Below are 13,098 nucleotides of genomic sequence, written 5' to 3' on the forward strand. Positions count from 1 at the left end.
CTAAGGTGTTTCATGACATTTCCAAGTGAACCCAGAAGTCCATGTAGTAAAATGGATGTCATCTTGACCATAGTCTGTCAGTAAATCCCCATGGTAATGCCATATAGAGCTGCACTCATAATCAATTTCTTTTTTTCTTTTTACTAATTTTTTATATTTATTTTTTAATTTTTTGTGTTTTTTTCACGGGTATCGGAGGTGTATTTGGGACATTATCTTTTGTCTATCCTTACTGTAGGAATTGTAAGGGACCCTAGGGTCAGCCGCTGAGGAGTGGGGGCGCCTACCGCAGTAAATTAGGGTGTCTACCTCCACTGTCAGGCAGTTATCAGTATAGGATTGAGCTTTAGGGCTCACCAGTTTTCCTGTATTGCAGGTTCAGTTAGGGATTGAATAGGGTGAGCCGTCGAGGAGTGGGGGAGCCTACCGCGGTAAATTAGGGTGCCAACCTCCACTGATAGGCAGGATTCATGGTAGGGTTACAGGGTTCTCTAGGTACATTATATACCTTTTTATTGTATGTGAAAAAATAGAGTCTTTTTAATAGTTGTGATTAAAAGTTATTTTTTAGGGATCCTTGTTTTTTCTGTTTTGGTCTTCTCCTGGTCAGAACTCCTTCAGTGCCATCAGACGTACCATCACTCCCCTTAGCGGCAGAGTGTCATACTGCAATGACCAGATCTCTGGGGCGCTGCACTCCCCCCCCCCCCCCGGTTAAATCCAGTACTCCTGGACTGGGAAGAAGAAGAACAATACATGTTAACATAAAACATATAAAATTTGTGAAACATTATGAACAAATTAACATAACAGTACTTCCCTTTATGGGAGTTGAAGATGCTTGAATGTTGCAAAAGTTTGGTCACACACAGTTCATGACTCTCAGTTCAGTTGGGTGCCACTTTAAAGTAGCAGGGACCCCGGGTAAACAAAGGGGCCCCTGTGAAGTTTTTGGAGCAATTCACTGTCCATTACTCCGTTGTCCATTTTTAAACTTGTAACAAAGATATTTACACAAACAATAGCACTTATCACTAGTATCTCCAAACTTTGTAGCGAAGGGGAGTCTGATTCTGGGTGCTACGTGTGGACCTCCGCAGTGCAGGGACTGTTATGGGCCTAACAGGGCCTGCTAAGTTTGTTATCGCTGGTGTAGTGCACTGTCTTCTAGCTACACTCCTAGTGAGTCTGGGCAGTACTGGCACGTTGGAGTTCTCAAAACCACTACTACTACCGATGGGCATGGCAGATTCACCATTAGCGGAGGGAAGACTTGCCGGTTCAGCAGTTGGCATGGCATCTTCTAGTGAGGTCTGTTGTGATGGCGGATTGGGTTGACCTGGCTCCACATCTACAGGTCCTTCTCAAAAAATTAGCATATAGTGTTAAATTTCATTATTTACCATAATGTAATGATTACAATTAAACTTTCATATATTATAGATTCATTATCCACCAACTGAAATTTGTCAGGTCTTTTATTGTTTTAATACTGATGATTTTGGCATACAACTCCTGATAACCCAAAAAACCTGTCTCAATAAATTAGCATATCAAGAAAAGGTTCTCTAAACGACCTATTACCCTAATCTTCTGAATCAACTAATTAACTCTAAACACATGCAAAAGATACCTGAGGCTTTTATAAACTCCCTGCCTGGTTCATTACTCAAAACCCCCATCATGGGTAAGACTAGCGACCTGACAGATGTCAAGAAGGCCATCATTGACACCCTCAAGCAAGAGGGTAAGACCCAGAAAGAAATTTCTCAACAAATAGGCTGTTCCCAGAGTGCTGTATCAAGGCACCTCAATGGTAAGTCTGTTGGAAGGAAACAATGTGGCAGAAAACGCTGTACAACGAGAAGAGGAGACCGGACCCTGAGGAAGATTGTGGAGAAGGACCGATTCCAGACCTTGGGGAACCTGAGGAAGCAGTGGACTGAGTCTGGTGTGGAAACATCCAGAGCCACCGTGCACAGGCGTGTGCAGGAAATGGGCTACAGGTGCCGCATTCCCCAGGTAAAGCCACTTTTGAACCATAAACAGCGGCAGAGGCGCCTGACCTGGGCTACAGAGAAGCAGCACTGGACTGTTGCTAAGTGGTCCCAAGTACTTTTTTCTGATGAAAGCAAATTTTGCATGTCATTCGGAAATCAAGGTGCCAGAGTCTGGAGGAAGACTGGGGAGAAGGAAATGCCAAAATGCCTGAAGTCCAGTGTCAAGTACCCACAGTCAGTGATGGTGTGGGGTGCCATGTCAGCTGCTGGTGTTGGTCCACTGTGTTTCATCAAGGGCAGGGTCAATGCAGCTAGCTATCAGGAGATTTTGGAGCACTTCATGCTTCCATCGGCTGAAATGCTTTATGGAGATGAAGATTTCATTTTTCAGCACGACCTGGCACCTGCTCACAGTGCCAAAACCACTGGTAAATGGTTTACTGACCATGGTATTACTGTGCTCAATTGGCCTGCCAACTCTCCTGACCTGAACCCCATAGAGAATCTGTGGGATATTGTGAAGAGAAAGTTGAGAGACGCAAGACCCAACACTCTGGATGAGCTTAAGGCCGCTATTGAAGCATCCTGGGCCTCCATAACATCTCAGCAGTGTCACAGGCTGATTGCCTCCATGCCACGCCGCATTGAAGCAGTCATTTCTGCCAAAGGATTCCCGACCAAGTATTGAGTGCATAACTGAACATTATTATTTGATGTTTTTTTTGTTTGTTATTAAAAAACACTTTTATTTGATTGGATGGGTGAAATATGCTAATTTATTGAGACAGGTTTTTTGGGTTATCAGTATTAAAACAATAAAAGACCTGACAAATTTCAGTTGGTGGATAATGAATCTATAATATATGAAAGTTTAATTGTAATCATTACATTATGGTAAATAATGAAATTTAACACTATATGCTAATTTTTTGAGAAGGACCTGTAGTTCTGGCGGGGTCAGTTGGCGAAACGTCAGGACAGGTACCACGATGGCCTGATTTATTTGCGTCCAAGACTGGGGAAAGTCACCAAGAACAGTGTGTATCATCTTTTCTCCTTCCGCGGCCGGAGTCATCCCAGGGTCGGCTTCCCCATCTCTCAGTTTATCAGGGCATATCTTAAGGTGGTCCCTGGATATTGCCGTTGAGGTTTCCCCTCCATCTTTGCTGATGAGATAGACCTTTGTATTGTCAAAATCAGATGGCAGAATGGTATATGGTTCCGCCTCCCATTGGTCATCCAGCTTGTGTAGCCTCCTCTTCCGTTTGAGTACTTGCTCTCCAGGGGACAAGGGAGCCGCAGGGGCATGCTGGTTGTAGTCCCTTTCTTGTTTCTGTCTGGCTTGGGCAAGGCTTTTTTCCACACATTCCTGCACTTTGCGGTACTTTTGCTGCCTCTCCGTATCCTAATCCGCATTGGGCGAGATATCTTCGGGGGTCAGGACCCCCATGTCCAGGTCTACAGGTAGCTTACTAGACCTCCCTCGCATCAGGTATGCTGGGGTGCAATTGGTGGAATTCACTGGGATGTGGTTGTACATATCCACCAGGTCTGGCAACTTTGTGGGCCACAAGTTCCTTTCCTCCACAGTTAAGGTCTTCAGCAAGTCAATCACTACCTGGTTCATCTTCTCACACATCCCGTTGGTTTGTGGATGGTACGGCGTGGTTCTGATCTTCTTACACCCGTACAGATCACAGAACTCCTGGAACACCTCCGCCTCAAATGCTGGCCCCTGATCGGTTAGTACCTTCTCCGGGTACCCATGGGGTCTACAGAAGTATTGCTGGAAGGTTTTGGCAGCTGTCCTAGCCATTAGATCCTTGACCGGCACGACTACCAGGAATCTGGAGTAGTGGTCCACGATGGTGAGAGCGTAGGTATAGCCTGACCGGCTGGGCGTTAACTTCACGTGGTCTAACGCAACCAACTCGAGCGGTCGTTTGGTGACGATGGGTTGCAAGGGCGCCCGTTGGCTGTCACGATCCTTCCTGCGTAGGCTACAGGGGCCACACTCTCGACACCACTTCTCAATGGCCTTCTTCATGCCAATCCAGTAGAACCTCCCACGGAGTAGCCTCTCCAGCTTCTTCCATCCGAAGTGTCCCGTCCCATCGTGGTATGCCCCCAGGACCATGGGCACATCTTGTCTTGGGACCACGATCTGCCACACCAATTCATGAGTGCGTGGGTCGATGTTCCTCCGGCACAGCCTTCCATCGTGAATAAACAGCTTGCTCCTCTCCTTTCACAGCTGTGATGTCTCCGGTGGATCATCCGGGCCGGGATGCAAACCTGCCTGCGTCAGGAGCTCTTTCACCTGACGGACCGCAGGGTCACCATCCTGGTTCTCTGCCCACCCATGATGGGGCAGGGGGTTCAACGGGGCGCCCTGTTTACTCTTGTGCCTATTCTCCACCTGATGAGAACACTGAGTCGCCTTGGGGCAATGGAAAGCGGGCTGTTCCACCTCTTCAAATGCTTCTGGGTCTTCCTCCATTTCAGGCAAGTGAGGCATGCGTGACAATGCATCGGCATTCGCATTCTTGTGCCCTGCCCGGTATTTGATGGTGAAGTCGTAGATAGACAACTGGGCCATCCACCGCTGCTCCAGGGCACCGAGTTTTGCTGTGTCCAAGTGCGTTAATGGGTTATTATCCGTGAAGACAGTGAATTTCGCGGAGGCCAGGTAGTGCTTGAACCTCTCTGTCACGGCCCAAACGACGGCGAGGAACTCCAGCTTAAAGGAACTGTAGTTGTCAGGGTTCCTTTCAGTGGGGCGAAGTTTCCTGCTGGCATAAGCAATTACTCTCTCCTTACCCTTACTCCCACATTGCTGGCATCCATATACAATACAAATGGCTGGTCATATTCAGGGTAGGCCAGCACCTCTTCTCCCGTCAGCGCCGATTTTAAGCAGGTGAACGATCCTTCCAGTTCGTCGTTCCAGTCGAATGGGGCATTTTTGCCCTTGGGTTTCTTGGACTGGCCCACCAACAGGTCTTGCAATGGCGTGGCCTTCTTGGTGAAGTCCTTGATAAACCTCCGGTAGTAACCCACCAACCCGAGGAATTGCTGGACTTCATGGAGGTTACCGGGCTGCGGCCAGTCCTTGATCACCGTGACTTTGTCAGGGTCTGGGGCAACTCCTTCGGCACTCACCACATGGCCCAGATACTGCACTTTGGGTTTTAGCAGATGGCATTTGGACGGTTTCACCTTTAAGCCAAAATTGGACAGAGCTTCAAACACGTCAGCCAGGTGCTTCAAGTGGTCTTCATAGGTCTTGGAGAAGACAATGACATCGTCCAGATATAGCAACACCGTTTCAAAGTTCTTATGCCCCAGACAGCACTCCATCATCCTCTGGAACGTTCCCGGAGCGTTACACAATCCGAAAGGCATGTAGTTGAACTCGCAGAGGCTCATCGGTGTCGTGAAGGCCGTCTTTTCCTTGTCTGCCTCCGCCACGGGAACCTGCCAGTACCCACTGGTAAGATCTAAGGTAGAAAAGTAGTTAGCAGACTTTAAGGCAGCCAAGGACTCCTCTATCCTGGGCAGCGGATATGCATCCTTATGTGTAATGCGGTTTAGTTGCCTATAATCCACACACATCCTCATGGTGCCATCTTTCTTCTTAACGAGAACTAATGGGGCTGCCCAGGGGCTACAGCTGTCCCTCACTACCCCAGCCTCTTTCATCTCTCGCAACATGTCTTTGGCACACTGATAATGAGCTGGGGGCACAGGACAGTACCTCTCTTTTATGGGCGGGTGATCTCCTGTGGGGATGTGATGTTGAATCCCTTTTACCTGCCCGAAATCTAGAGGATGCTTGCTGAATACCCGCTCATACTCATGAACCACCCTGTAGGCCCCCTGTTTCTGGTGAGATGGGGTAGAGTCAATGCCCATGTGCAATTCCCGGCACCAATCTTTCGACTGTCCTGCAGAGCCATTGTTCTCCGCCGGTTCGGACGGAACCAAGGGCCCAGGTGCCTGTATTACATTATTACTAACAGTGAACAGCTTGGCAAGTGTGGCGTATTTGGTCAAGTGGACTTCTTCCTCCCCACAGTTAAGAACGCATACTGGCACCCTCCCCTGGCGGACGTCGACCACCCCTCTGGCTGTCAGGAGAGTGGGCCTGTTAACTGAATACACCGGCTCTACCAGGGCTGGATAATTTTTACCCCTAAGGCCTATGGCTGCCCGACACCATATTAACATTTCACTCCTGGGGGGTATCGCAATGGGGTTTGAATCACTCACTGTGACCCGGCCAATTTCACCACCAGTCAACTCCACCTGTTGTCTCTGCATCAGAGATCTGATCTCTTTCTGCAAGGCACGTTGTTCGCTGTAACCAGCTGTTTCGGCTACCTGCTGCAACAAGACAATAACTTCTGCAAGACAATTTTCTATAACATTAGTACCGATAGTCATCATGGGGTTACATTCACGTCGATCAATATCAACAATAACAATGCCCTGGGCCTCCAACTCTACCTGCCCCACTTTGATGGTGACCTCCTTATACCCCACTTGTTGCAGTGGCTGACCATTACTAGCTATGATGGTGAAATCGTCATCGGGGCCACGGGTAATGTCGGTGTCCTCCCAATAGCGTTTATAGAGGATGTAGGACATAGTCGTCACCTGGGAACCGGTGTCCAACAGAGCGTTCATGGGGATACCGTGGATCACGATGGGGAGAACTGGTCGCCCTCCGACGTATTTGGCTCTCCAATGTTGCGGGCCTGATCGTCCTAGTCCTGGGGGTTGGCCCTTTGCCCCAGGGGTTGCTCGTTTAAAGGACAGTACCTTGCAAGATGGCCCACTTGGTGGCAGCGGCGGCAAATAGGTCGTCCGTCCCGATGGAAGCGATCGTCGTCTCGGCCTCTGGTCGACGGGATCCTCCTCTGTCGCTGCCAGGGGACATCCTCCGGTCTGGAAGCCAGCTGGATCTTCTCCTTGGGGGCCTTCTGTAGGGACTGGACGGTCCGGGCTAGGGCAGCAACGCTCTTGGTCAGCTCTTGCATCTGGAGGCGTAGTCCTGCAGGGGAGTCGTCATCCAGAGTCTGGGCATCGGCCTCAGCAGAGACGGGTGTTTCTGGCGCCACCTCCTGGTGGTACGTGAGGGCTTGACGCCTGGGGAGTACAGCATGGCTGGGCTGTCGCTCTGGGAGCGCTTGGATGGCTTTATCTTTGAATTGCGCAAAGGTCAGGTCTGGGTTCTGCATGGCTAAGAAATATAGCTGAGCCCTTTGGTTACTGCACAGGAGCCCCTCGATGAACCTCTCTTTCAGGAGTTTATCTTCATCTTGCATGCTGCTGGGGTCACTCTGCTTGATGGCCCACAGTGCCTCCTGAAGATTGAGGGCATAGTCCCATAAGCTATCCTGCGGCCTCTGCTTGCACCCATAGAATGTCAATTTAATTTCCGTAGCGGTGCGGGTGTCAAAGGTGGTTTTTAGCTTTGCAAGGACCTGCTGTGCAGTTTTCTTATCGTCGGCGGGCCAGGACTTCGCTTCTCTCAAAGCCGCGCCAAAGAGCTGTCCAGTTATCATATGAACCTTCTGAGGCTCTGTCAGGGGATAAAACTCGAGCAGGCTGCAAATCCCCTCATTAAAGTCAGTGAACGTGTGGGCTTCTCCGGAGTATCGCGGGAGCCAGGTGGCTCCTGGTAGGTATGGCATGGAGAAGGGCGTTATGGCTGTTGTGGCTGCAGCAGTGTCCAGCTGGCCGATGGGAGCGGCAGGCCCCGCGGCTTCCGGCGGTGGTACCAGACACGCGGCTGTGTCTACTATGGGGTCTGGAAGTGCCCCCGCGGCTGTGGCCGCCGCTCCTCCTGGATCTGACATGGCCGTTCCTCCTTCCTGCTAACCCCCCCCCCGGGGTCGGCCCGGGGTCCGTAATCGGCACTTCACCATGCCTTTTCGTTCCGCACTCTTTTCGGCCGGCTCCGCCCACGAAACAATGGCTCCTCCCCTCGCGCCCCACTCGGCGTGGCAATGGCGGATTTTGGCGGCAATTAGCAATACACAGTCTTTGCAAGGGATCACAGTTCAAGTACAATTCAACACAGTTCTAAGGCACACATGACCTAATTCTTTCAGGCTTAAGTAGATCCTGTTCATGACGCCAAGTTGGAGCGCCCCCAGACACAGGGCCACGGGTTCTCGATACCGGGCCCCTCAGTCTCTGTATTGGGGTCATCACGGTGGCTAGACCCGGTCCGTGACCCTGCTAAGGGGCGCCCAATGAAAGGTGATGGTGTGGTGCGAGGCGCGATGAATAACGACGACACAGGGTTGCAGTCTCTTTACCTCTTTACTGAAGGCCTCGGGATCCTCAATCCAGAGCACTGCCAACAGGGCTGGCTGAGACCGGCCGGTCCGAAGGCACATCCAGAGTTTCCCTTGCAGGTGGAAATCAGTGCCTACCCACTAGCGCCTGTGTGTTGTAGTCCTTCCCTGCTGAGCAACACGGGATAGTCCTCACAACTGTTATGTCTGTGTTCGTTCATTCTTTCTCTCTCTCTTCGTCCCCCCAGATGATATGGTTAGGACGCACCCGTATGACGGGTAGGCCTGGAGTTATTCTGGGACCCTAGAGATGCCCCTCTCCCACAGTTGCCTCCCTTGTCTGCTTAGGTGATTTAGGCGAGACAGCCAACCTATAATTAACTGTCCTGCCGTGTTGAAGTAATGCGTAAAGTCTCTTACTTTCTCGGTGCTCCGGCCACCGCTATGCACCTCAGAAGGATGTTGCCTCGGTCTCATGGCACGACTCCTACTGGCTCTATCTCCTTTACACTGTGATCCCGCTTCTCATTTCTCCACAATCAACTTTGCTTCATGTCCTTTCTTAGAATACCGCTGCAAGGTAGTGCAGGCGCGGCTCCGTAACGATCTGTTCTCTTTCTAGACCGCTGTCAGGATCCCATCCCTGACAGGTCCTCTCCCGAACTCTCCCAGGCTCTTTCTGTCTAACTTCCTGTCCAACCCCCATTTTTACCAGAGTGTGAAGAGTCATGTGTGTTTGTGATACCTGGTCAGAACTCCTTCAGTGCCATCAGACGTACCATCACTCCCCTTAGCGGCAGAGTGCCATACTGCAATGACCAGATCTCTGGGGCACTGCAGTTACATTTGGAGAGACGTCAACAAGGCCTATGATGAAAGGAACAGCATTCCTACTGTAAAGCATGGAGGTGGATCGCTGATGTTTTGGGGATGTGTGATCTACAAAGGCACAGGAAACTTGGTCAAAGTTGAAGGAAAGATGAATGCAGCATGTTATCAGTAAATACCGGAGGCAAATTTGCAATCATCAGCCCGGAAGCTGCACATGAGACGTACTTGGATGTTCCAACATGACAGCGATCCAAAACACAAGGCCAAGTCGACCTGTCATTGGCTACAGCAGAACAAAGTGAAGGTTCTGGAGTGGCCATCTCAGTCTCCTGACCTTAATATCATTGAGCCACACTCGGGAGATCTCAAGTGCGCAGTTCATGCTAGACAGTCCAGGAATTTACAGGACCTGCAGGGTTTTTGCCAAGAAAAGTGGGCAGCTCTATCATCTGAGAAAATAAAGAACCTCATCCATAACTACCGCAAAATACTCCAAGCTGTCATTGATGTTAGAGGGGGCAATACACGGTATTAAGAAATGGGGTATGTGATCTTTTGATCAGGGTCATATGGCTTTCTTCTGGCTAATCGACCATGCAGCCCATTTTTCTTCAAGTGCCTCCTTATTGAAACAGCCATGCAGTTCGTTTTCAAGTCCAGTATTTCAGCTGATGTTATCTATGTTTTTTTCTTTGCATCCGGAACAATTATCCTGGCATTTGTCACACGTCACAGGTGAAAATGTTACCTTTAGTAGCCATTCAAACCCATTTGTGTCAACTTTTGTATCAGGCCAAAATCACCAGGGTATGTGAACTTTTGATCAGGGTCATTTGGATGTTTTCGGTTATTATTTATGATTTAAAAAGAGAACCACAGTAGTTTTACAATAAATGGCTTCACCCAACCACTAACCATGAGTGGAGAAAATGTTTTGGTGTTATCATTCATATTCTCTGAAGAAAGACCAAGAAAGCAAAAATTCTGCCGGGGTATGTAAATTTTTGAGCACAACTGCATGTATGGCCTCTGTCAAATAATCCTATTTAACAACTTAAAGAGGTTAACCTGTTTTCATCGCACATCATCTATCCACAGGATTGGTGGGAGTTTGATTGCTCGGACCTATTCGATCAGTAAAGCGGGGAACTTTTATTTCCATTATACTGGAGTGACCTTACGTATGTGCGACTCATAATTCATTTATTTGCCATGGGGCTTAAAGAGCTGCGCTTGGCTTTTCTCATCTGTTCCATGGAATGAATGAAGCGGCAATCGGTCATCTTGTAACAGGAATAAAAATTCACCGTTGGGAATGAAACTTCTTCGATATGCCATTCAATATGGATCCCAAAAATGGGACACCCACCAATCGACAAGTTATCGCCAATCCTGTGGATAGGTAACAACTACCTTAATTCACTTAATGGGGGGAGGATATTCTCCTGACATTGTGCAGCAGACTATAAGAGATGGATTCGATACCTCTGTTTCTTCTGTCTTGAATACTGTCCTTGAATAGTACAGAGACATTGTTGGTAAAATCTACAAAGCTCCATGACGCAAGACGATATTCTAGGAATCACAGAAGTCACTGACGGAGGAGACACCTCTAGTTTTGTTTGCCGACATCCTAAAAAAAGAGACAGCTCGCCAATAGTGGATTAGATCATTAAAACAAAGATATCTATACACTACAATGAAATATACAACAGCCTATTATACATGCATGCCGTTACCCTTAAAGAGGTTGTACTTTTTCATTGATGACCTCTGCTTAGGATCGGTCGGTGTCCGACGTCCGGCACTAGGGTTGAGCGAAACGGGTCGTTCATTTTCAAAAGTCGCCGACTTTTGGAAAAGTCGGGTTTCATGAAACCCGATCCGACCCCTGTGCGTGGTCGGCCATGCGGTACGCGACTTTCGCACCAAAGTCGCGTTTCAATTACGCAAAAAGCGCCATTTCTCAGCCAATGAAGGTGAACGCAGAGTGTGGGCAGCGTGATGACATAGGTCCTGGTCCCCACCATCTTAGAGAAGGGCATTGCAGTGATTGGCTTGCTGTCTGCGGCGTCACAGGGGCTATAAAGGGGCGTTCCCGCCGACCGCCATGTTACTGCTGCTGATCTGAGCTTAGGGAGAGGTTGCTGCCGCTTCGTCAGAAGCAGGGATAGCGTTAGGCAGGGTCCATTAACCACCAAACCGCTTGTTCTGTAGCGATTTCCACTGTCCAACACCACCTTCGGTGTGCAGGGACAGTGGAAGCTACATTTTTTTTTTCCTCAGCGCTGTAGCTCATTGGGCTGCCCTAGAAGGCTCCCTGATAGCTGCATTGCTGTGTGTACGCCGCTGTGCAAACCAACTGCTTTTTTCAAAGCACAAATCCTCTTGTTCCTTCCTTTCTGCACAGCTATCTTTTTTGTTTGTCCACACTTTTTATTTAATTTGTGCATCAGTCCACTCCTTATTGCTGCCTGCCATACCTGGCTGAGATTACTGCAGGGAGATAGTAATTGTAGGACAGTCCCTGTTTTTTTTTTGGTTTCTAAATTGTCCCTGAAAAAATCATTTTATTTTATTTGGTTTCTAAATTCTTCCTGAAAAAATCATTTTATTTTATTTTGTTTCTAACGTCTCCCTGAAAAACAAACAAAAAAAAAAAAAAAACAGTGGGAGATTAATATTGCCTTTTCTGCTTCTGTGCCAGTCTTGACTCCTGGGTGTGCCATCTCTCTCTCTCTCTCTCAAATTGTGGGCCATAGAAAGCCTATTTTTTTTTTCTTGATTTGGGTTCTAAAATCTACCTGTAAAAATCAATAAATCAATCAGTGGGAGATAAATATTGGCCTCTGGGCTTGTGTGCCACTCCTGACTCCTGTGTGTGCCATCTCTCACTCAGTGGGCCATAGAAAGCCTTTTTTTTTTATTTGGTTTCTAAATTGTCCCTGAAAAAATCATTTTATTTTATTTGGTTTCTAAATTCTTCCTGAAAAAATCATTTTATTTTATTTTGTTTCTAACGTCTCCCTGAAAAAAAAAAAACAGTGGGAGATTAATATTGCCCTTTCTGCTTCTGTGCCAATCTTGACTCCTGGGTGTGCCATCTCTCTCTCTCTCTCAAATTGTGGGCCATAGAAAGCCTTTTTTTTTTTTTTGCTTGATTTGGGTTCAAAAATCTACCTGTAAAAATCAATAAATCAATCAGTGGGAGATAAATATTGGCATCTGGGCTTGTGTGCCACTCCTGACTCCTGTGTGTGCCATCTCTCACTCAGTGGGCCATAGAAAGCCTATTTATTTTTTTGCTTGATTTGGGTTCTAAAATCTACCTTAAAAAATCACTACATCAATCAGTGGGAGAAAAATATTGGCCTCAGGGCTTGTGTGCCACTCCTGACTCCTGTGTGTGCCATCTCTCACTCAGTGTGCCATAGAAAGCCTATTTATTTTTTTGCTTGATTTGGGTTCTAAAATCTACCTGAAAAAATCACTACATCAATCAGTGGGAGAAAAATATTGGCCTCAGGGCTTGTGTGCCACTCCTGACTACTGTGTGTGCCATCTCTCACTCAGTGGGCCATAGAAAGCCTATTTATTTTTTTGCTTGATTTGGGTTATAAAATCTACCTGAAAAAATCAATAAATCAATCAGTGGGAGATAAATATTGGCCTCTGGGCTTGTGTGCCACTCCTGACTCCTGTGTGTGCCATCTCTCACTCAGTGGGCCATAGAAAGCCTTTTTTTTTTTTATTTGGTTTCTAAATTGTCCCTGAAAAAATCATTTTATTTTATTTGGTTTCTAAATTCTTCCTGAAAAAATCATTTTATTTTATTTTGTTTCTAAATTCTTCCTGAAAAAATCATTTTATTTTATTTTGTTTCTAAAGTCTCCCTGAAAAAAAAAAATAAAAATAGGTGGGAGATTAATATTGACATTAGTGCTTGAGTGACAGTCCTG

The 13,098-nt window shown here is 47.6% G+C and overlaps 1 protein-coding gene across 1 annotated transcript in view; it reads right to left on the reverse strand.

The window, feature by feature from the left end:
* Positions 1–13,098, reverse strand: part of OC90 (otoconin 90) — a 255,001-nt gene that overhangs the window by 139,817 nt on the left and 102,086 nt on the right. The window contains exon 3 of the mRNA XM_069731932.1: positions 10,625–10,772. Within this exon, the coding sequence (XP_069588033.1) occupies positions 10,625–10,772 (148 nt within the window). The remainder of the gene's footprint in view (positions 1–10,624; positions 10,773–13,098) is intronic.

Source organism: Ranitomeya imitator, chromosome 6, assembly GCF_032444005.1.
Source record: "Ranitomeya imitator isolate aRanImi1 chromosome 6, aRanImi1.pri, whole genome shotgun sequence".
NCBI lineage: Eukaryota > Metazoa > Chordata > Amphibia > Anura > Dendrobatidae > Ranitomeya > Ranitomeya imitator.